This window comes from Hydra vulgaris, chromosome 02, assembly GCF_038396675.1.
Source record: "Hydra vulgaris chromosome 02, alternate assembly HydraT2T_AEP".
Lineage (NCBI taxonomy): Eukaryota > Metazoa > Cnidaria > Hydrozoa > Anthoathecata > Hydridae > Hydra > Hydra vulgaris.
The window spans coordinates 19,981,939-20,006,259 of NC_088921.1; the positions used below are offsets into that span (position 1 = coordinate 19,981,939).

The 24,321-nt window shown below is 28.7% G+C and overlaps 1 protein-coding gene across 4 annotated transcripts; it reads right to left on the reverse strand.

Annotated features, from left to right (window-relative positions):
• Positions 1-142: 142 nt before the first annotated feature.
• LOC101236675 (uncharacterized) lies at positions 143-22,645 on the reverse strand. Of its 4 annotated transcripts, none has more exons than XM_065790278.1 (14): positions 22,386-22,645; positions 22,043-22,225; positions 21,624-21,686; positions 21,258-21,310; positions 11,778-11,844; positions 11,362-11,447; positions 9,701-9,787; positions 7,920-8,986; positions 7,784-7,837; positions 7,426-7,559; positions 7,166-7,228; positions 5,434-5,653; positions 4,316-4,380; positions 143-4,239 (listed from the first exon to the last, which is right to left on the reverse strand). In XM_065790278.1, exons 1-14 carry the CDS (start codon positions 22,599-22,601, stop codon positions 202-204), a joined length of 6,396 nt encoding a protein of 2,131 aa, XP_065646350.1. In that variant the 5' UTR covers positions 22,602-22,645; the 3' UTR covers positions 143-201. The 4 variants fall into 4 exon arrangements, with proteins under 4 accessions (XP_065646350.1, XP_065646352.1, XP_065646351.1 ...); XM_065790280.1 differs by having other exon boundaries at positions 7,166-7,225; positions 22,386-22,626; XM_065790279.1 differs by having other exon boundaries at positions 7,163-7,225; positions 22,386-22,626.
• Positions 22,646-24,321: the final 1,676 nt, after the last annotated feature.

Below are 24,321 nucleotides of genomic sequence, written 5' to 3' on the forward strand. Positions count from 1 at the left end.
AAATTCCTGAAATTTTTATTCACGTAAAGCTGACCAATTACTGAGCAAAAGCAACTGCATTTTTTTATTCACCTGGCCAACTCTCGCGTTTCTTTTAAGATAATTTAATACAAATAAACTTAATTAAACAAAAAAACACAAAGAAACAAAAACACTTATTATTCACTCGCTACATTTTAAAACCGCAACATTTTTTCAAATTTATTTTCTTATTCGTTTGTTTCTTTCGTTTTCAGGTGACCGAGAATGTCGTTTGTATGATCTTACTTGATCATACCTTCGTTCATGAAAAGGACGTTTGCCAACCGAATGGGAAAATTTACCAGATTGTTTATTTTTTGATTTGTATTCGTATTCCGGAGATTTTGAACTATTATTTGACGAGCTTTGAGACATGGATCGTTGATAAGTCTTTTGTAACAACTTTTTTCCTTCAAAATGTTGGTTACTTGTCTGATCAAACTCTTTATTTTCTGGATCATGAGAATCTCTTCTTTGTTTTGATCTGTAGTCATCAACTCGAGGAGATGTGCCTTCTAAGGGCAGAGGAGAGTGTATACTTGATCGTGAACCAGGTCTCGAACTATTAACATTAAATGCTAATGCTGAAAACGGAAAAGCAATAATAGAGCTGTTTGAAAGTGGTAAATTACAAGATACAGGCTCAGGAGAGCACGGAGGAGAAATAGATTCGAAAACACCATCTTTCTGAGCAGTATCATTCTTTGGATGGGTGTACTTATCCGATCTCATGAATAACGAGGATGAAGTGTTCTCCGCTGCAACTTCTGATTTCAGGCAATGCGATGAAGTGGTTGCAGAGGAAGTCATAAATTTTTCAAAATTACTTCCGCTAAAATGAGTTGATAATTCTTCTGTCTGCTCAAAACTATAAGCTGGCTCATCAAGTAACGGTGTATGAGCTTCGGGAGTCGAAGGGCTAGCGCAGGGTAACGATGCAATGCAGTTTTCGTTATTTATCAACAATGGGTCACTTGTATCATTGATTGGTTCATCCATGACCGGAGTACTTGCATCGCTGCGGTGGCTTTTGTTAGGATCCGTTTCAATTTTAGAATTAATAACTTCAATTTCTTTATCTCCATTATTCAACCCCTGATTTGTTTCAATATGTTCCTTTAAAAATGAATCCTTAGAACATTCAACGTTATTTTCTTTTACAAGAATATCCTGGGATAATATATAAAAAAGATCATCAGTTTTTAACGATTTTTTCACAAAAATTGCAGTTTCGCGAGGTTGTAAATTTTCGGCGATGTACAGATCCGTTGGTGATTCGGCTCGTTGTTCCTCATAGTTATGTACTTTCAAATCATCATATATGTCTGGTGAATCACAACGTTTCATTTTTGGTTTATCAAAATTTTCTGATGAAAAAGACTTGTCCATTTTTTTGGACGTCTCGTACCGATAAACGGTGTGCGGGCTTTCGGTTTTATCTACCACACAAATTTTATTATCAAGTAACGTTTCTTTTTCAGAAAATCGAAAATTATTAGCGGAGCATGTTGTTTGTTTTTTAATTTCTATATTTTCAGTAGTAAAATTTGAAGCCAATGGCTCGGGTAAATATTTCGGTTTATGGAAACTTGCGCAATCCTTCATAACGTCGTCTCGACCGGACAGTATTTCTTGTGAACCCGTGTTACATTTTAAATTGTCCGCCGTTCTATTACGTGTTTTACTTGTAACAGATAACGATTTACCATCTGGCTCTACATTTGGAAACTCGTCGTCATTTTTATTTAAAAGTCTTTGTATTAACAGCGAGGGTTCAAGACATTCTTGACTTAAACCTTTATCAAGTTCATCCGACGATACCGTTTCCTCTGAGTCACTCCTCAAACGAGAAATATGTTCACTTTGAGGGGATTCAAATGCAGGTTTATCTTCAATTGAAACTAGAGATTTTCTGTAGGAATGCTGTTCTGATTGAGAAAGATTCACGGAAGAGACATCTTTCTCAGGAATTGTTAGGTCAGTGAAACAAACAGATTGGCTTATAAGATGTTTATTTGTTGGAAAATTTACGTTTATTTCCGAACTATCGTTAAAAGGAAACTTTGGAAATGACTGAGGAGTTGGACTATTATATTGAGCAAACGAAATTATTTGTTCTTTAAACTTAACGGATGTAGGTGCCAACTGAATAACTGGACAATTTAATTCATTTGGAGTCTGTCTATGCTCTTTTTTTCCTAACATGTTCACTGGACAATCAACTCCTACAGTTGGAGATGATTTGAAAGATTTATTTGTTGACTGCATTTCTTTCTGGGAATCAAATGGTTGAGAAAATCTATTTATCAAGAAACTATTATCCGAAAGTTCGTTATTTGCTAATAACGAGTAACTATTCTGTAATTCGACAGCATTTATATTCACACGAGGAGAAAGATTTTGATTGGATATAGAAGTGTTATTTATTTCATTTCGTTGAGATATATCTGAATTCATTTCCCAAGGACGCACTATCTTTGCAGCATTTTGTTTTATATTTCCAACTTCATTTTCTCTTAAAACTCCTGGACCTATAAATCCCACTACAGGGGGAGTGGCTTGTCGATGCAAAAAAGGTGGCATTTGATTCCGGCTCAATGACGGGTAGGTATGACTTTTATGGAGGGATTTTGCATTGCTGTGAAACTTTGTTGGACTTGCTGCTGCGATAGACGCTGCTAAAGATAAATTAAATGCTCTATTCCCGCTTATTTCCATGCTGCTTCCTTTTTTCTCGTCAATATTTCCAACCATGCCATCAGTACAAGATCGCGGTAACGCATCAGATGATATGTTCTGAATACCAAAAGTTTGATTTTTAACATTTGAGTATTCGTCTTTTATTATTTGGCGCTGATTTTCAAATAACTTCCGATCATTTAAAAATACGGGATATCTCGAAGAACTGTCAACACATGGTTCTGAAAACTTGCGCCTGTCAGCTTTAAAGCCATGGGATTCCCTTGATTTTAAAGAATGTCTTTGTAATTCTGGGATAAAAGCAGAACGTTCAATTCGTTCAGTTTTTGATCTAGGTTGATATGGTAGGTGACGAAGAAATTCATCTGAATCTTTTATAGAATCTTTGTGATGATAATCAACATTCTCGATCTGGTAGTGGTGCTGATTCAAATTTATGTCTCCAGATCTTTTGCGATCATACAAACTGTGATTTATGTGTCGGCGAGATTGCTCATCAATTTCCTTCATTCTGAAACTATGCATAGATTTTTGAGATTCTTCATTTAATTTATGCGATACTTCAGATTGAATATCTCTTTTAAGAACTAAATCTGGTTTGCATCTTGTGTCTAAATCAAACTCACGATCACGCTGACAATGAATCAAATCAACATCATGTTGTTTTTGTGAGTCTTCTAAACTATATGTATTGAAAAATAATTGCACTGGTGAGTGTTGCATTGGCGAGTGTTGCATCGAATGTTGCATTTGAGTGGAGCGGTTCAAATTAATCATAGGTGATAAAACCTGAGGAAACTGTGAACTTAATGGACTTGACATTCGAGAAGTGTTATCTGAAGGAGAAAGTGGTAACCGAAACCTTGCATAAGGCGTATCAGAAGAAACGCCGTGCAGCTGTAATGATGACATATACCCAGGAAATCTAGGTGTAAACGGATTAATAGCAGATTTTTGATCACCTGCACCATGATGATGTGTCATGAAAGTAGGGAAGGTATTTTGTCTTGGAGCAGATAAATGGGTTTCTTGATTTTGCAGAGATTCTTTTTGAAAAAAAGAACTAGGTTGCCTTAGTGCATCAGGTGAAACATGTTTATGCATTTCGCAGAAATCGGAAGCAGATTTATTTGGACTGTTTAGCGCAACATGATTATGAGAAAAAATGGAGTTACCACGGTTATTTGAAAAAAGAGGATTTGTTGACAGCTGAAATGAATCATTTTGTTTATACTGATAAGACAAATTTTGATGACAAGTTTGCTCAGCATGCTTATGTTGTAGCATTTTAAATGGATGAACTATTGGGTGGTTTGGAGAACTTTCTGAAGTCGGCTGCTTATGAGAAAGTTGCTCTTTTTTAATATAAAAATGATAGTTATGAGAATAATTTGAATCCCCTTTAAAATTTTCTTGTTTATTTAAATTTTCTAGTGATGTGCTGGACAGGTGATTATTTGATAGCTCCTCATTTTTCAATACTAGTACTGACTCAATACCAGTATCTTCTGATGGAGTCTTTAAAATAAAAATATTTTTATTTTTTATTGTGATTACATTAGAAATCAAAATCAAAAAATTTAATAGAAGTTACCAGTGCCAAAGGTGGTGGTCGCAATATTGCAGGTTTTGATGAGAAATCGGAAGCTTTGCTTTCATCTAAAAATAATTAAACTTACAAGAAGAAATAATTATAAATATACATAAATTATAATGAGCATATATCTTGATGCATCTGTATGCATCAGGACTTTACTTCATATAAACATACACAAATATTTCTGTTGTAAATAGTTTTATTTCTGATATTTTACAAGCAGATAGAAATGGTGAGCCAGTTACATAACAATAACATTAAAGCAAACTATTTTCCACTCCTACTTGTTTTTGATCTAAAAATTTCTCACTTAAAAATGACTCTTTTCCAAGGTTGAGAGGGGCACTACAGTCAAGAGGGCTATTTTATTGTGGTTGCAACCTTTTCTCAACTCTTTAACTCCAAAACACAAACTTTGACAAACAAGGCTGATGTGCAGAGAAACAAGTTGAGGGCGGTACTACCAGGGACATGTTGGGGATGGAACTCCGAACTTCTTACTTATGAAGTGAGCGCTTAACCACTACACCACTACTGCATTAAAAAAAAAAAATACACTACTATGGCAACATCAACCAATAATATTTTAGTGTTTAATGTCAAAAAATTTTTTGTTGCAAACAAACATGCTGGTTTCAAAAGCAGAGATTTCAAATCCAAAACAGTTAGATAATTACATATGCAACAATGACATGAATATAATGCTAGCAAAGTAGATTACTAATTATCCTTAATTAACATGATTAAAGTTTTTATATTACTAATAATTAGGAGAGTTGGTAACAAAAGGAGGGTTGGTAACAAAAGGAGGGTTGGTAACAAAATATATCTTTTTCACCAACTTTATGTTTATGTTTCAGAAAATTACAAAACAAGTGATAATAGCAGGAAAGAAGATTAAATAGAGAATTTTTTTCCAATGTATCAAATTTAAATGGCTTAGATCATAAATTGATTTATATTAAATACTAACATTACAACTTATGTTTAAAACCGACACAACAACTTTTGTTCAAGACCAACATTGCTTAAAAATTGCACAAATATCATGCAAACATCAATTAAACATAAATATAAAGATTTAAAGTAGATACATAAACAAAAAAATTATTTACCAGCTCTATCTTCTGTTGTAGCATTAATTATATGCACATTCTTAATAGAACTTTCTATAGACTTTTGATTTTCAGACTGATCCTGTATTGATTCTCTGATTACACTATCTTCTCCAAATATATTTTCAGAAGCTTCTGATTGGAAATGACTAATTTCCTCATCGATTTTTGATGTCTTTTTATAAACTTTATTAAGGTCATCAGTTTTTTTTAATTCAAACTGAAAAAAATGATTTTTAATTTTTAACAGTCACTAGCCATAAATAAATTCAAGATTGATAAAAATGTCATCAAAAAACTTTTCAAAAATTTATTTAAAAGTAGGAACTGATAAAGCCACAATGGTTTACAATCACAGAATAAATCTTGACCTTTGACATCATCTTAATATATGTAGCACCTGCACAAACATGTAATAAAAAAATGTAGCACATGCATAATAACACTACATGCATGTAATAAAAAAATTAAAATTAGAAAACAGCCAAAAAAGACAATCTGATTATTAACAGAAACTAAAAAAAAAGATAAACAATTCGATCATTGCATTACAGCAAAATACGTCATTAATAACAATTTGTTAAAGGAGAGAATTATAAAAGAATCTTGACATCCAACATCACTGGGGATAATTATTTACCTCCAGCTGTAGAAATAAGGAAAGTTTTCAAAACAACATTAAATAAGAACCTAAACAAAAAGAACCAAATTTTAGTAGGTACCAAGAAAAAAGATTTTACTAAGATAGATACATTAGGTAGTAGCTAGCACTCAATACTTATTTGCTTGAAATAAAGAGATTGGAAAGAATTATTCCATTATTGCAGAGTATCTAATAAGTAAAAAACATAAAGTAAAAATTGACCAGAAAAAGATCAGATGAATTATTTATTACTGAAAACCGCGATAGAGAACCATAAATATCAATAACTTTAAACCAAAATTATAAACTCCTGCCTAATATCAGAACTGTAGTATCTAGAACTACTATCTACAACTAGTATTAGAAAAAAGCTTTCATACATATAACAAACAGCAAATATCAGAAAAAAGCTATCCTTACATATAAAAACAAATAGTATCAAAAAAAGGCTGTATCTACATAGAAAAAACATTGGAAAAATATTCAAATTGTTTATACCATATTAAAGATAATGTGTTCGATGTAGAAAGAGGTTTTGATATTGGTTTACATTCGTATTTCAAAACTTAAATATAAAAAAAAATTTTTTTTTTTGAAATCCATCCAAAAAAGAATTTAAAGTATGCAGAAATGTATATTGTTATTCCTTGTTATCAGTTTATAACATTTTATTAAAAATTTGTCAGTAATTAAATAAAACTTTCAAAAAATTGTTTTGCCTGTTTTTTTCATAACTTCATCAGATAAAAATTTTTTCAAATTAATAACTAAAGAAAGCAACCAAGTAAAAGCAGTAAGAATTTTTATCAGACTTATCCTTCATCAGATAAAATTTTTTTCGAAATAATAACCAAAGTAAGCAACCAAGTAGAAAGGAATTTTCATCAGACTCACAACATCTACATAAAGTTCTTAAAGGACAAACATTTTTATCAATCTTGCATTTATTGAGAATTCCTGTATTCATAAATTTAAAATGTATAACAAAATCTACAATACAATATTATTGTTAAAGTAAATCATAATTTAAATATTTATTATTTATTAAATTATAATAATAATAAATTTGAAATTAAAAATTTTAACTACAAAATGTGTTTTTGAGTCATCATCATTCCCTTCCTCTTCTAAACAATTTGAATCATCTTTCTGCTAGTAAAAAAAATAAAAAAATATTTAATGCAGTTTTGAACAAGACAAATTTACTTTATTTCTAAAAGATTTATGTTTAATATATCCCTAATTCTTTTTAAATATTTTATTTCTAAAACATACTTTTTATCTTTCTCCTCCCCCCTCCCCCCACCTCACACGTACAAAAAAAAGTTAACATTTTGATAAAAGAATACCTTATATATCCCTAATATTTTGTCCAAGTTGAATTTTTTTTTGTAGTTGAAATAAAAGTTTTTGCACTGGCCTTCTGATTTACTTTCAACAATTTTTGCAATTAATGGCCAACTTCTACCATATTTCTTTAAACCTTAAAAAATTAAATAGTAATAGACAATAAAGTATTCAAAGAAGACACATAAAGAAGCACTTAAAGGAGATACGTAAAGTACTTAATACAAATCCTCCAAGTTTAAATGGTTAATTTTTAACTAAATTAAATCCTCATAAAACATTTTTTTACTTATATCTAAATTATATTTGAAATGCTAAAGAGTTTATCATTTTTCAAAACGATTTATGTTGATTTCTTACCTTCTACAGCTTTCAACATTTCTTGCTCGGACCAACGAGATGGATCACTATGCTCTAAAAATGGCTACAACCATATTATATGAAAAACAGTGAGATGATTATATATTACAAATATATCATAGAAGCACTTTCAAACCTGGCATCGTGCTAAAATGTTGCCTGATTAAATCTTCAACCTTAATGACAGAATTTTCAATTGGAACATCATCTGGATTACTAAGTACTAATGCAGCAGTTACAGTTTCAGATATAATACTGCAAGATGGTAAAGCTGGATTGCCAACATCAATACATGAAGGAGAAGTTACAGAAATTGTAATTTTTAAAGGAGGGTTGGGAACTTCACTAGGCGTAGCTTCAAAAGAATCTTCTAACATTAGTGATAACTTAGCCGTTTTCTTTGTAAGCTTTCCCGAGCGAGTGTTAAAGACTTTAACTAAAGGTTGAGGACTTTTGAGTTCTTTGGATGTATCATTAAGAAAAATCATTTTCTTTGGTTTTTCACAAACTGATTTATTCTCAGTAATTGGTTTATTCTCTAAACCTTGGGTTTCATAATTAATTGCATCTGGAACTACTGTTGTTGTTTTAGTTGAACTCTCAATTGTGCATGTTGTTAATGTACAAGGTTTTTTTATCATGACAAGATCAGCATTACTAATTGATACCTGTTTTACTTGACAGGATTCTAAATTTTCTTCATCACTTGCTGCAGATTCATTCCCCTCATCATCATCTTCTCTTTCTGACTTGCTTGGTTTAGACTTTTCCATTCGTAATGTTATTTTATTTTCACTTTTATTGAGTTTCCCTTTTTTTTTTGATTTTAATTTAGACGATTTAAAGCCCTCTTTCTTTTTATTTTGGTAATAGAAAAGAACACAATCAGCACATTTCTTCTGCTCCAAAAAAGAAGCAATTTTTTCAAAATCCTTTGGAAACTGAGTGAATTTTTCTCTAAAAATCTGCTTCTCTTTATCACTCCATAAAATGGCTGATTTCCTCTGGATCTCAAACACATCTACATCTTGAATTAATGAATTATAATTTAGAAAACGAAAACGCCTTTCATAGTTATTTAACAACTTTGGAGTTTGAATAGAAAACAGTTTAACACGATTCTTATTTGCATTTATTTCTGTAATTTCTTCAATTTCAGCCTCACTTCGCACATATCCTGCTCCTACAGCACGTGAACCAAGCCTATAAAAATCATTAAAATAAAATAAATAAAAAATTGAAAAAAACATAATAAATGATCAATTCAACTTAAATTAAAGAAAGAAAGTCAAACTTGTGATGTGAGATTATTTTATTAAATTCAATGTGAAATTTTATGTCTTTTAACTTTATAAAACATTTAGAAATGACATAACATAACATAAAACATATTTTAATGTCAAAAATTATAATGTAATTATATTAGATTTCGTTATTATTACTTTTTAAAAAAAAAAAAAATTTCATTCTGCATTTTAAAATTGAGTTGAAACAATTAAGTCTTGATTTTATTTAACATCTCTGAAAAACTTTTTATTTAATAAACTTTGACAAACATTTTTAACTAAATAAAATTGTCAACATGTCTCATTAGAACTGTCAATGTGTCTGGTTGTTAGTTTTTGAAAGTCAAAGCAATAACCTTCAAAAAATATGCGGTAGTGGCGTAGTGGTAGAGCGCTTGCCTTAAAAGCGAGAAGTTCCTAGTTCGATTCTGACCACTTCTCTGGTAGTACTGCACTCAACTTGTTTTTCACCACAGCCAAAATTTTTGTTAAGGTTCGTGTTTCTGAGTTATAGAGTTGAAAGTGGGTCGTAACCACAACTAAAGTAGCCTCCTTGACTATAATAGCTTTGTCGGGGTTGGAGAGGTTGATCAAAAAACACAATATATTAAATAATAATTGTTTTAATCACCTATCAATTCTTTCTTGCTGTTCTCGTAACTTCTTGATTTCAGGAAATTCTTTTTCATAAAACTGACGAACTCGTTGCACTTTTTGCCTTAAATATTATTTATTTAATTAAATATTTAATATCATTTATATTTTTTTTTAATAAAATATTTTTTCTATAAAATATACTTTATAATATTTATTTAATGTTAAATACATTAAATTATGTTCATAAAATATACAATTAAAAATTATTTGCATTCTATATTTTTCTGTTAAAGAAGTGAAAACTGGAAAGGAAGTTTTTCCATAATATGTTGCTTTATATAGAAAAACTATATAGACCTATATAATGATGAAGGTCTTGTTATATTTAAGAACAAAAATGATCATCAAAAGGATAAAATTAAAAAGCATTTAACACATACTTTCAAAAGACACAATCTTCAAATCACTACTCTGCCTGTATCCAGGAGGTTAAGCATGGAGCACATTTTTGAGAGAGAAAAGACATCAGCCTAAGGACCATCACAAAAGAAATCATTAAAAGAATCTTAGTCAGCTTTAGGGAAGTAGTAAGTTGTGCGATGATAGAGTGAGTCTGAAAAGGAAGTATGAGATAAAAGATTTTAATAGCATGGTCAGAACCTTATAAGAAAGAAAAAAAAGAAACTGAACACAAGCTAGGATTAGAGAAAAGACATAAATCAAGGAGTAAAAGTAAATGATCATAGTTGTTAGGAAAAAACGAGTCTTTTAACTAATTGTAAGTTAACTAATTGAGTAAGAGATTGAGAAATGCAGAAGTTATAGGCTTTAGTGCCAGCAGGGTCAATGGCATTAGAGCTAAGCCATTCAGAGTGATGAGCATTAAAGTCATCAATAACAGCAATATTGGCAGACGGGTAAAGACAGAGAGAATGGTTAATTTGATAAGAAATTGGAAATCTTGGAAATCTTGGAAAATCTTGGAAAGAAGGAGAACGATAAAGTAATAAAGAAAAAAGTGAAAGGTGATAGAGTGAAGAGGTGCTAAGCAGAAGCACATAAAAGAATGGTCAAAGGATTCGAACCTGATTTCACATCAAATAAGTGAATCGATCCGTATGAATACCCCCAAGCCATGTGACTATAAGAGTTACCAAACCCCAAGCATGTGACTATAAGAGTTTTTGGAAATCAAAGGATAGTACCCATCAACATGGAGATCAACAAGGAGGAATAGCAGAATTTAAATTGGTCTCACTAAGAGCAAACAAGTCTTGTGAATTCGGCAAGAGGTAAGATTCAACAGATGAATGGATGGTTGCTTTGAAGCAAGATGGAAGGGGTTCGAGGCTGGTTAGCAAAATTTTTTACTTACTCCAAAAGTCTATGCCTAGGAGGCCTCCAACAAGACAGTAGCTGGATGCAGTTAACATCTGCCCAAGATAAATATTTTTATCAAATTGCAAAAATATTTTTTTAAGAAAAAACAAATTGCAAAGGTGTGAAAAGCAATTGCTATTCGCGATACACTTAATTCGAGCCCTGAAAGTTATATAGTTATTAAAATACTATTGCTTCATTTATTTAACTGTTTAAAGGACATTTTTAGACTTATTTAAATACAAAAAAAAACAAAAAACAATAGTGTTTGAGCATTTATTATAGAGTATGTATATAGAACAAAAAGCATTATACCTTCTTTTCTGATTGTTTTCGAGCTTGTCTACTTTTTTTAACCAATTTTTTTTTGTGTCTGCATAACTTTGCTCTGATAAAGCAAGCTAAAATTAAAAAAAAATTCTTTATTTGATGGATTAAATTGGATTAATTGTTGAAAAATGTTCCAACTGATTTTGAAGAGTATTTAAAAATTAACTGATATAACAACAATTTGGTTAAAAATATTGTTTTTTTGACTAATTCTTTTAAACATATTTATTTGGTTCAGCTAATTTAATTTACAGGATAGCCAAACAATAACTGATTTGTACTAGTTACAAACATTTGCATAATATAGTGGAAGTAATTATTTTCATAAAAAATATAAAAATCACACAAAAAATAAACAAAAAATTTCAAAAATAAAAGCTCTTAACAATAAACTTTCTAACCATTTTGTTTTCTGTAATTTTTTTTCTTTGAAGAAATCTGAGCAATCTTGGACGAAAGTTTTGAAAACTGAAAAAAAAAGAGTAGATTTATTTTGTTAATGATGATAATGATAATGAAAATAAATTTTTTTATTACTTCACTAAATCAACATTATATAGAATAAATAATTATATATATATATATATATATATATATATATATATATATATATATATATATATATATATATATATATATATATATATATATATATATATATATATATATATATATGTTTTCTCAGGTCAAGTGAATGGTCATCATGACCACACTGCTACTGATAACATGTAACCCAGTGCAACCTGTTTCATGTCCTGCTGCCTTGCGGGATTCACTTTCTAAGCAAAGGCTAGAAGGAAGAAAGGCTGTCATCAATATCATCCTGTCATCAATACTATTTTATATTTGTTATGCCTATAGTAATTTTTTTTGCGTGTGCTTTTTTTATAGTTGCCTTGTTACTGTGTTAGCTTACCTGTAAATTCCTTTATGTGTATGTTTGTGTTCTGTCTAAACCTCTGGTGTTGACTCACCCATAAATTTCTATCTGTATGTTTGTGTTCTGTCTGAACCTCAGGTGTGGTGTTTACTTGTAAATAACTTTATGTATGTTTGTGTTCTGTTTAAATCTCTGATGCAGTGTGGGCTTAGTAAACAACTAGTGACTTCAACTATAAAACCTACACTCACCTATATATAAAACCTATGCTCATCTCTAGTATTTTGTTAGATAAAAAGTTTTTCCAAATGCATTTCCAAAATATAACCATTGATGTTTTAAAGTACTGTTTATAGGAAGCAACTCCTTTTAACTAATCCAGATCAGATCTAGTTTAAGATCATCATGATCACCCTGCTGCTGGTATCATGCCCCGGCTAAAAATGAGACTTTTTTCAAACCCGACCCCGGCTAAACTAGATTTAGCAGGGGTTGATAGCCGGGGCTAGAAAAAAATTTATAATACTTTATATATTATAATTTTATACTTACATTTCCAATTTATTAAACACTGTTATTTGAAATAAAGAAGAGGGTAGATCTTCAAGAATAACTTTATAACTGCAGTTAGTAAGAAATAATTTAATAACCTCAAAACCTTTACATAAAGAAACTAATAACAGAGTGAAGAATAATCGTAGGGTAGTTGGAGAGGTCAAAGTGTTTTCTAGAGTTTTGAAAAATTGGAACCACTTATTTAGCACTTTTTAAAAATTAAATATTAAATATTATATAATTAATAAGATTAAATGTTAGACTTACTTTAGTTAATGACATGGTTGAAGACTAACCAAAAGTCTCTAGAACCTAACATCTGATATAAGATACAAGATTTAGTAAACTGAGAATTAACATCAGAGAATTAACAGAGCTTAACATCAGACAGGACCTTTTTACATTGGCTTCTTGGAATAATAAAAGGACAAAAAGATGAAACAAATGATTAATAAAGGAACTGCTCAAGATGGTGAAAAATATGAAGTAGAATGAGGTTTGAAGGAATAAAAGCTTCTGAGATGCATACATATTATGCATATTTTTATGCATACATATTATGGATATAAACATATATGTTTGCTATCTATTTAGATGCTGGCATACAATATCCTTTCATAGGATATTGTATGCCATTTAGGCACGTATACTTACACTTCAATTCACTTATTTGTCAAGAAATTAGGTTTGAAGCCCTTGAGCATTCTTTTATGTGCTGCTGCTTGGCGCTTCTTCACTTTATCACGTTTCTCTTTGTTCTTTATTGTTCTCCTTCTTCTCAAGACTGCGCTTTTTTTGATGTAATTTCTGATCAAAATGACCATGTCCTTTCTCTTTACCCCTCTGTTAATATTGTTATTAATAACTTTATTACTCATCACACTGAATGGCTTGGCTCTATCACCACTAACCCTGCTGGCACTAAAGCCTATAACTTCTGCATTTCTCAACCTATTACTCAGATAGTTAACTTTGTGACTCATTTTCTAGACAACCCTAATCATTTACTTTCACTCCATGATTTGTGTCTTGTCTTTGCAGGGTGTTAGCCAGCCTTGTGGTCCCAGCCAGTATTCCTAAACGCTAATAAAATTGAATTTCCTAATTTAAAGGTAACAAAATATCCCATTCTTGAACTTAACTTTGCCAAATAATACTTTAAAGTATATTAAATCATAACTATAAAAATTATTATTAGATTAATTAAGTTATTATTAGAATGAAACTTTAAATAAAATTGCTACTTTTGGCATAATTTTGTAATTGCATAACTGCAAAGATCTCATAGAAGAAAAACTACTTGTACATTGAGATTTATCCGGTGACTTACTTATAAACTTTATCTACTTATAAAAATTTCTTCCTACTTTTACTTACTGAAACCTCTACTTGAGCTTCATCAAGAAAGTTTATTGAAACTATCGACAAGCTGATTATGTCAACCACTTCAGATATTTAAGAAAATTTGATCAATGTGGACATTACTGTCTTCTAGTTATTTTGTTTTTTTGTTTTTTATATAAACTAAATTAGATAGATTTTTTTTTTTGATTTTATAACTGGATTTGTTTTAATTTATTGATAATAATATTTTTGAATTAAATATTAGGGTATTTAGAGTTTGGATTGCTAGGCTCATAGACTACAATCTTTTTTAAGCAATTATTTGCTTTTCATTTTTATTTCAAAACACTTTTTGATCCAAGTACCATTTCCTGACTAACTTTTTTGAAAAGCTAAACCCACCTGTGAAATATAAATTTTATAGATTTAATAACACAAATGTTATCTTTATTATAACAACTTTATTTTTTGTTATAAACTTTATTTTGATGCTTGATGCAATTGCTTACTTTGTAATAAAAAAAATAATTTGAATTTATAGCGTAATCATTTTAATTTTGAAATGCTAACGTTTCAATTTTAATTAAATTTTTTAATTGACGAATTAAGCAAGAAATCTCATACTAATGGTATGCTTTCAATGATTCATCATTATGTCAACAAAGTTACACTTAAGAATATTTACTATGCATTACTCTTATCTCATCTTTCAATGATTCGTCAATATGTCAACAAAGTTACACTTAAGAATATTTACATTATTCTTATCTCATCTTTCAATGATTCGTCATTATGTCAACAAAGTTACACTTAAGAATATTTACATTATTCTTATCTCATCTTTCAATGATTCGTCATTATGTCAACAAAGTTACACTTAAGAATATTTACATTATTCTTATCTCATCTTAGCTATTGTTGTCAAATTTGGGGTCAAGTCGGAAACTTGACCCCAAATTTGACAATTACATTAACAAGATGTTATTATCTCAGCATCAATCCATTAGAATAATAAACTTTCAACCAATTAAATCAGATACATCGAAGTCCTTCAAAAAACTTAACATTCCAACATTTCCGCATTAGTAAAGTATGCTAATCTTCATTTTGTTTTTGACTCCTTAAATAAAAATTTACCATTTTCTATTAAAAACTTGTTCACAGAAAGTACACTAGTACATTCCTACTCCACTAGAAGTAGAGTAGGAATGTACTATGTATGTACTAGAATTTACTAGAAATATATACAATGTAAAACTAAATATACTACTTTTAAAACCCTTTTAAATATACCTAAATAGATCATCTTTTAAAAAAGAATGTTTACCATTATTCCTAAAGTATAAAATAGAATGTTTACTTTAAGAAGTATGGTAAACATTCTTTGTTTATCAGTGAATCTCTGAATGGAACAGAAGTCATTTAAAACGAGTCCAAAAATCTACATCTTAAAATACCTTTTCTCCATCTTGAAATCAATTTTTAAAAATTTAAAAAAATATTTTATTTTAACTTTTAGACATTATTATCCTTACTTGTAAAATATTCTTTTAATTTTCTTTTTGTTATTACTACAATTATCATCAGTATTTTCTGTTTCTTTATTTTTGAAATTTTTTTTATTATTATAATCTGCAAATTATGATTTCTACATGTTTATTTTTAATGTTTGTTCTATGTGCTTTAATCTGTTTTATGTTCCATGTGTTTCAATGTATGTTTTTCTGCTTATAATTACTTATATTATATTTAAAAATTGATGTCACTTCTTTGATCAGATTTCTGTATGAGTGACACTGTCCTAATAAATCATTAACTTATTATCATAATTTTATGCTTATAACTACCATAATTTTTATTATTATTATTTTTTTTAATGTAATTTTTATGAACATACTTATTATTACTATTACTACAGTTTGTATTTGTATTGTATTAATTTTGTTTTATATTTATTATTATATATTATTGCTTTATTACTATTATTATTGTTATTATTAATATTTTTATTATTATAATGATATTGTAAAAATGATTTACGGAAAATAAATAGCTTGTTGTTGTTGTTAATTCACATCTAACATTTAAAAGTAAAATTTAATGTTTCAATGAACAACAAAAAACTTTGGCGTTTGAATGAACAAAATAAATTTTAAAGTTCTTTATTGCTATCAATATTCTTTTGTAAACAAATGAAGTTTGTTGCAGTAGACGTGGCTTTGTATTTACAATTTTATATTGCTATTTGATTTACTTCATAAAACTATCAACTATAAAATTGAATTCTTAAAAAACGTGCCATTCAATATTTACTTTTAATTCAAGCTCGTTTTTACAATTGTTATTTTTTTGAAACATTTCCTTTGATGAAACAATTTTTTACATAATGGTGTAAAAGGTAAAAATTTTAAATTGGCAAATCATATTTTCTTTCTTTATAAGCAAAACCTAATGTTATAAAAAATGATTTATTAACTAAGAAACCAAAACTTGATTTATGCCTAAAGTGGACTGAAAAGTATGAGAAAAAATTTCCCGATTTTTACTTTTCATCAGCCTTAAAGGGTTGGTTCTGCAAAACGTGCACATCCATCGCTGCTCACGGTGCTACAAGGGCTTTTATTGAAAAACCTGGACTGTTTGCAAATCATCCTGTTGAACATTTAACTAGCCATTTATCTTCAGTTTGACATAAAAATGCAATAAAAAATAAGCAAACATTCAAAGAGTTGAGTAAAAGAGACACGGATGTTTGGAAAATGATCCGTGAAAGTTATCTCGCTCAAGAAAATGTAAGGGATTCAAAAACTAGATTTGTCCTGAAATCTTTTTTTGGAGTAACTCATTTATGAATCATGAAGAATTGGGCTCATACTCATAACTTCAAAAATCTAATAGAATTATTACACAATGTGGGAGGAAAGATATGCAATGCCATCTTTTACTCGCACTGGAAATGCAAACTATATGTCACTTGAGAATATATCTAAGTATATTAATATTATATACAACCTTGTCAAGCGTCGGCTACTTGAGTCTCTTTGGGTAAAAAAATATGCATTTAACTCAGATATAATATCTGTTGAACAGCTAGCTATTTATGCTTCTTTTGAACATTGTAGTTTGGTAAAAAAACATTCTATTAGTCTGCTACCATCAAGTAAACTTGTGGGGATTAACTAATCAGTGAAAAACTTGTTTAAAGTCATTAAATATTTTTTCAAATCAATAGATGTTCCATTTCACAACGTTTATTATACATGCATGGACCATAAGTTCAGGCGAGAAAGAGGAAAAAAGTACTTAAAACATTCAGTTCCTAATAACTAGTTTTGGGTTTGGGTAGCCACAGGTTAGCGTTATACTTTAAACATCTTCTATGTAATTTTAAATGTGTAAAGGAAACCAACGTGTTTCTTCTTATTCATGGAAAATTTTTGAAATATTGAACAGTTCGGATGAACTTGCTGCAGGAAAACACCAATATTTATTGCAATATTGACCACATTGTGCTTATATGTCCAGGTATAATGTAATGAACAGCTCACCAAAGAGCTTGCTTGATTTCTTTTAGTAATTATAACAACTTTTTACTTGCTTTGTACTTTTTTACTTTTTACTTTTGTACTTTAATTGCTTTAACGAGAAAAAAAAAGCAGAAGCTCTCTGTATATTTAACCATACCTTAAGTAAAGAAACAATACTTTCAATTCGAATGCTCTTAAATGTTTTTGACGCTATTGGTCCTCTTGTACAGTCTCTACAATTATTCCAATAAAAGATTTGTCTGAGCAACCATTCTGTATATGTCGAAAAAAATACTTTACATTAGAAAACTAAGAAAATATGAAATCAGCTGCCATTGAGATTTGTGCACCTCTACCTAAATCAAGTAGTTTGAGAAAGTTTGTTGGTTTTAACTCTTTAATATTTTCATTACAAAAGGATTAGGAAACGTTTTGTAATGAATTTCGTTTTGATCTCGAAATTCTCAATCCTTCCACTGAACACAAAAAAATTATTTATTCCTGGCTAACACCCTGCTCTGGCCCTAGCTTGTGTTCAGTTTCTGCTATTTCTCCCTTAAGGGGTTTTGACCACGCAATGGTCTCTATAAATCTTCCATCTTGTACTTCTTCTTCGGGCTCACCTTATCATTGCACTACTTACTATTCTTTTTGCATTTTCTTTGTGAAAATCCTTTGGCTGATATCTTTTCTCTCTCCACTGATAAATGCGCTTCATACATAACCTCCTGGATTCAGGCAGTGAATGGAAGCTTTTAATTCTTTTGATCAGTTCTAAGTCAAGCCTCATCCCACTCTATGATTTTCACCTTCTTGTGCAGCTGCTATATCATATTGTAATCATTTTTTTCATCTTTTTAAAAGAATAACTCTCTTGAGAATTTTATTATTGCAGGAAATTGATGCAAAAAGGTGCAGTCTGATGCTAATGCTCTTCCAAGGATATGGCAGAACTATTTGCAAAGAACTTTTTTTTTAATTCAACTCTTGAATCTTATAGCCACCCTCTTCCTTTCATTCCAATTAAACAAGATAACCCAATGTTAAACATTTAAGTCAGTTTCCGCTGCTAAAGTTATATCTCAATTAAACTCTTACAGCTTGTGGTCCAGACAGCATTCCTGTCATAGGAATTATTAACCTTACAAAAGAGTTCCCCAGAACTCTCTTTAATTCTCTCTAAACTATTTAATAAGTGCTTTACTGAGTCTTGTTTTCCTGCCAGCTGTAAAATGGCATCTTAGTTCGAATTTTCAAAAACTCTAGAGAACATTCTGATCCCTCCAACTATGATCTGATCTTTTTTTTCTTCTATTATTAGCAAGATTTTTAAGTCTTGGGTTAACTAATTTCTAATATCCTTTCTTGAATCAATCAACTTACAGTCTGACAACCTGACAATTAAAATGGCTTTTCATCTTCTAGTGCTACGGCTGACTTGCTAACTGGTGTGATTCGTGCATTAAATGGAGGTGGCAAGGCAAGGGCTACTGACCCCACATGGAAACCATATATACAATTGATTGCTTAATTAGCATCTGATACAGTTGCTTCTCTTTATCGTGCTTGTCATTTTCTTACTCCTGATTCCATTTTCTACCTCTACAAATCTCTTATGGAATGTCTCTGTATGGAATACTGTTATCATATATAAGCTCGTTTTTCCAATAATACTCTTTCTCTTCTAGACAATAAAAATGTATTGCAAACATTTTTGGACCCACTCTATCCGCCAAGCTTGAGCTTCTCTGCCATCATCCAAAAGTTGCATCTCTTTCCTATTCCTACTTTTTTCTACAGTTAAGGCCTCAAGCTGAAACTTTAAAAAGTTTCAGCTTGAGGCTTTAACTGTGTAAATGATGACATAGTTAAAAACTACAACAAAACCCAACAAATTATACTTAATGTAAATATTAATTTAAACCCTGAAACATTTAACTTTTTATCTTAATAACTTTTAATCAGTATTCTAATTTCTATGTAAGCTATATAACATGTAAACTTGTTTCTCCAACCAGCAGCATTATATTTTGATTTGAGAGGGTTGTAATAATAAATTTAAACAAGTTGCATAGACTCTTAGACCTTAGGGACCTCTTCAGGCTTTGGGAGGTAACACTAGAAAGAAAAAAATATAACAATGAAAAAAACTTTAAAATTGTCACAACTCTCAAAATTTGTACAAAAATTTCTTTATTTTTTATTTAACTCTACTCATTTTGTTTCTAGTTAATTAATTCATCATATTTCTCCAAACAGCAACCATTTGTCAAGGTTAATGTTTCTGAGTTAGAAGACTAAGAAAGGGTTGATTGTTGGGCCCCTAAGCCTCAAGAAGTCATATGCATCAAAATAAATAAAAGGCTCAAATAAAGTCATAGCGAATTAAGATATCTGGAAATATTTCCTCAAATTCTTAGTTTATTAAAAACTATAAACATTGTTTTAATAAAACAGTCAATTTATCATATTTCAAAAATTAATAAAAAAACAAAACAATAAATTTACTACTGCAAAATTAAATAACAGTTGAAACTTACATATTCTAAATTATTGTTTGCTTAAACACCAGGTAATTTAAGCATTATTAATTAAAAAATAGTTATAGAAAAAAATAATAACTTCTAAAGGTCCAAATAAATTTACGCGGTAATTTAAAAATCAATCAATAAAAAAATATACTAAAGCTGTTTGCGCATTGTACGAAAAATTAAAATCAATTTTTTGTTTTCAATTTTAATGTCAATACAACAACCCCAATTTTTTTATCTAGTTTTATAATGACAATATCCCAATTTTTATTTATTTTTATTAAAATGACATGCTTTATTTAAGTTTTCTCAGTTGGTCGGTAGTTATATATATATGAATTGGCAAGATAAGTTCAGCTTTTAGTTTACCAGAACCGTCATTCATTTTTAAATTATTCTGAAGAAATCAATTCATGAGTTCAAACTGAATGAGTTCAGATGTTTAAATGTAACTAGACCATTTTTTTAAATGTCTGACTTGTCATCTGAAAGTTTATTTGAAGAACAAGTGGTGATGATATTGGAAGCATTTTTTTTTTTTTGTTAATTCACCTCCCCAAGGCCGAGAAGGCTACTACAGATGAGGAGGCTACTTAATTGTGCTTATAACCGTCTCTCAAACAAGTTGAGCGCTGTACTACCAGGGACATGGTGGGGATCGAACTCGGAACCTCTTGCTTATAAAGCAAGCGCTCTACCATGACACCACTACCGCATTTAAAAGAGTAATTTTGACATTTAAAAATTTTTTTTATTTCATTTTATGAGTTTTTATAAACTTTTCCATTTCTTTTTTGGTATTATAGTTCAAAGCTTTGATACACAAATCTACTAGAGATAAATTAACTTTAAAATTGGCTTTAATTAGAGTAATTTCTTTAAAAAATTGTAGTTTCACATGATTTATTTTTTTATACATATTATTTTGTATCGGACTGAAATAATACCGAGCAAGAAAGCAAGTATTTATATTTTTGTAATTTATGTATATTTTAAAAGTCTTTAAAAAACAATGTAAGTTTCTAGGAAATTTATAAGCAATACCTTTTTATATTATGTTGATATTGTGGAAGATCAGATGGATTATTGTAGAGTGGCTGAAAATTTTAAAAAAATGAAAGAAATTACTTTTAGAACTTATAAATAATTTATGTAAAAATTAAAAGATAATTAAAAATCATTTTTATTACTTAATACCTGTTTTATTAAACAATAAGAATTAATAAGACTGATAAAACAATTTAAAAATTTACTGCATCTATTACATCTACAAATTGTAAAAAAAACAATAATAATATAACAAAAATAAAAATAAAAAGTTTGAAAAATTAAAAAAAACATTGAACATATAAATTAGAAAAATAACTAACTGGTACTAAAAATAATTCTTAAAAAATTTATTAAACATACCAGCTTATATTGTTCCATATCTTTATTAAAAAACTTTAAACCATGAGAAGCTGCTGCTTTGGCCTAAAAGTTAAATATCTTATTAAAAACTGTATTTTTATTGATTTAATTAAATAAAATAAATTATTTAAATAAACGACGACTTATTATTTTAAAAATCACACAAAAAGAATCAATAATAAACAATCTTTTGTTATAAAAAATTTCAAAACATTTTGATGAAATTATTTTACTCTTTCTTGTGAGTTTACTTTTAACAGTGTTAACTTTTAACAGAGTCAACTTTTAACAGTGTCAAGTTAAGTTTAACCATACTATATGTTTAAACAAGTTATAATTTATATCTAGTTATATCTATAGTAACCTATTATGATTATTTTCATTTTCCTAGTAGTTCTAAAACACTAATCTACACACACCTGATTTTCACTGTAAATCCGTTTGATTGTGTCCATATCTCTATAAGAAAACCGCTCAAGTAGTTTTAACTGAAGTTCACTTTTTGAACTAAGATGCTTTTCAATAAATGATTTTTCACTTCTTTTTTCTTTGATTGCTTGCAATTTAACACGAAGACACTGCAAAGTTTCCAATATCTCATTCTATAAAAACAAATTTCCAATCGCTAATAATTAATTTAAAAAAATGAAATTTTATTAAAAAATTTTATTAGTAGTAAACTAAAAATAGATGGTAAATAAAGTTAAAAAGGAAAAAAAAAAATAAACAAAAACTATAAAATTAATAAATATATTACTATACTTCATTTTTCTTTAGCATTAATAAAGTTGATTCAATTTTTAAAATATCTTTATCAAGTGTTTCAATACTATGTAGCATACTTCCATTATTTTTATTTGAAATTGGCAATTTTAACTCTTCTGAATGTTTTTTATCTTCACTAGTGCACAATTGTGGTTGGGTAACTTCCTCTACCTGACTTTCATGCATAACTTCATTTGGAAAGGTACTTAACATATCTAATATCAATTTATCTATATGCTATAGTATATATATATATATATATATATATATATATATATATATATATATATATATTATATATATATATATATATATATATATATATATATACATACTATATAAAAATTATATGTTTTGCAAATAAAATGATTAGTAATTATTTTTAAAGTTAAATTTTTATAAAGTTTGTAATATAATATATATTATTGATTGAACTTGTAAGAAGGAAGTCGATGTTAGTTTAATGACAAGATAGAAAAACTAAATAAATTTCTTGTTGTGTTGATTGCAAGAAAACTTCAAGCTAACTGGGCTAAAGAGAAGAATGGGTCAATAAATGTAAAACAAAGATCGTAAAAAGAAAAAGACCAAATGAAAATTGTAGAAAATTGATTGTAGAACAACGATCGTAGATCTGAGATCATAGATAAAAGGTCATAGAATGAAGATTGTAGAACGAAGTTCGTTTTTTGAAAATCATAAAGCTGAATATCTGAAACAGCGGATGAAGCTATTATAGTCATAGCTGGTGACTTAAACAAAAGATGTTCGTGTTATCCCTAAACAAGATGTTCGTGTGATCCTTAAACAAAAGATGTTCGTGTGATCCTTAAACGAAAGATGTTCGTGATCCTTAAAGACCAAAGAGGAGTGTAATTTATTGTAGGAAAATTCTGAAACAGTTAGTGACAACTGTGTGATTAATCTTTAATTAGAATGTGCTGACTATGGGGTCTGTGAATAACATTTTAGATTAGTAATAATTTTTAATGTATTTGCATGGTTTTCAAATATGAATACTTGAGGTTTGTAATATAATACAAATTATTAATTGAACTTGTAAGAGTGGAAGTTAAGTGGGTGTTAGTTTAATGACAAGATAGAAAAATAAATTAAATTTTATCTATATATATATATATATATATATATATATATATATATATATATATATATATATATATATATATATATATATATATATATATATATATATATATGAATTTTAAAAATATTTAACAAAATAGTGCTTGCTCTTCTTAAAAGAACACAACAATAATGAATTACTAGAAAATCACTTATCAAATTTCAGTTTTTTTAGGAATTATCTACTTGGTATAAAATTAACATCACATGAAATTTAACATTTATAAGCATTTACTTAATATTAGCTTAACATTAAAAGAGTAAAAATCATACAAAATAAAATATTTACTTTGTTTATTACAGCATTTCTACATAATTTATTTTTAATTGACAATCACAAAAAACTATTTCTTTTAAAGTAAACTTGATAAAATTTAACATAGAGCAGGTTCTTTTATCACAAAATATGTATATACATAAAAAATGACCTAATCCATTTTTGCTTTAGGCTGCCAATTTAAATTCATTCAAAAAATTTATTTATTGAATAAACTAGTAATGTGTAGGATACATCCAATTTTTTCTTAAAAAACTGCTTGTGTTATAAATTTTTTTTTTAAATAAATAATAATATTACCTACAGCCATAAATTATATTTATAATTAAATTATATTATAAGAAAGTAACTTAAATACTTATTTCTGCTTTCTATTTACTATTACATTTAAACTGAATACCGAGTCGTCGTTCTTGCTTACCGTCGAACGTCTTTAATACACGGTTTACGATTTCCGAAAGTTTTGACAACAAAATTTCGAGTAAACAAACATTAAAAATGGTACATTTTATA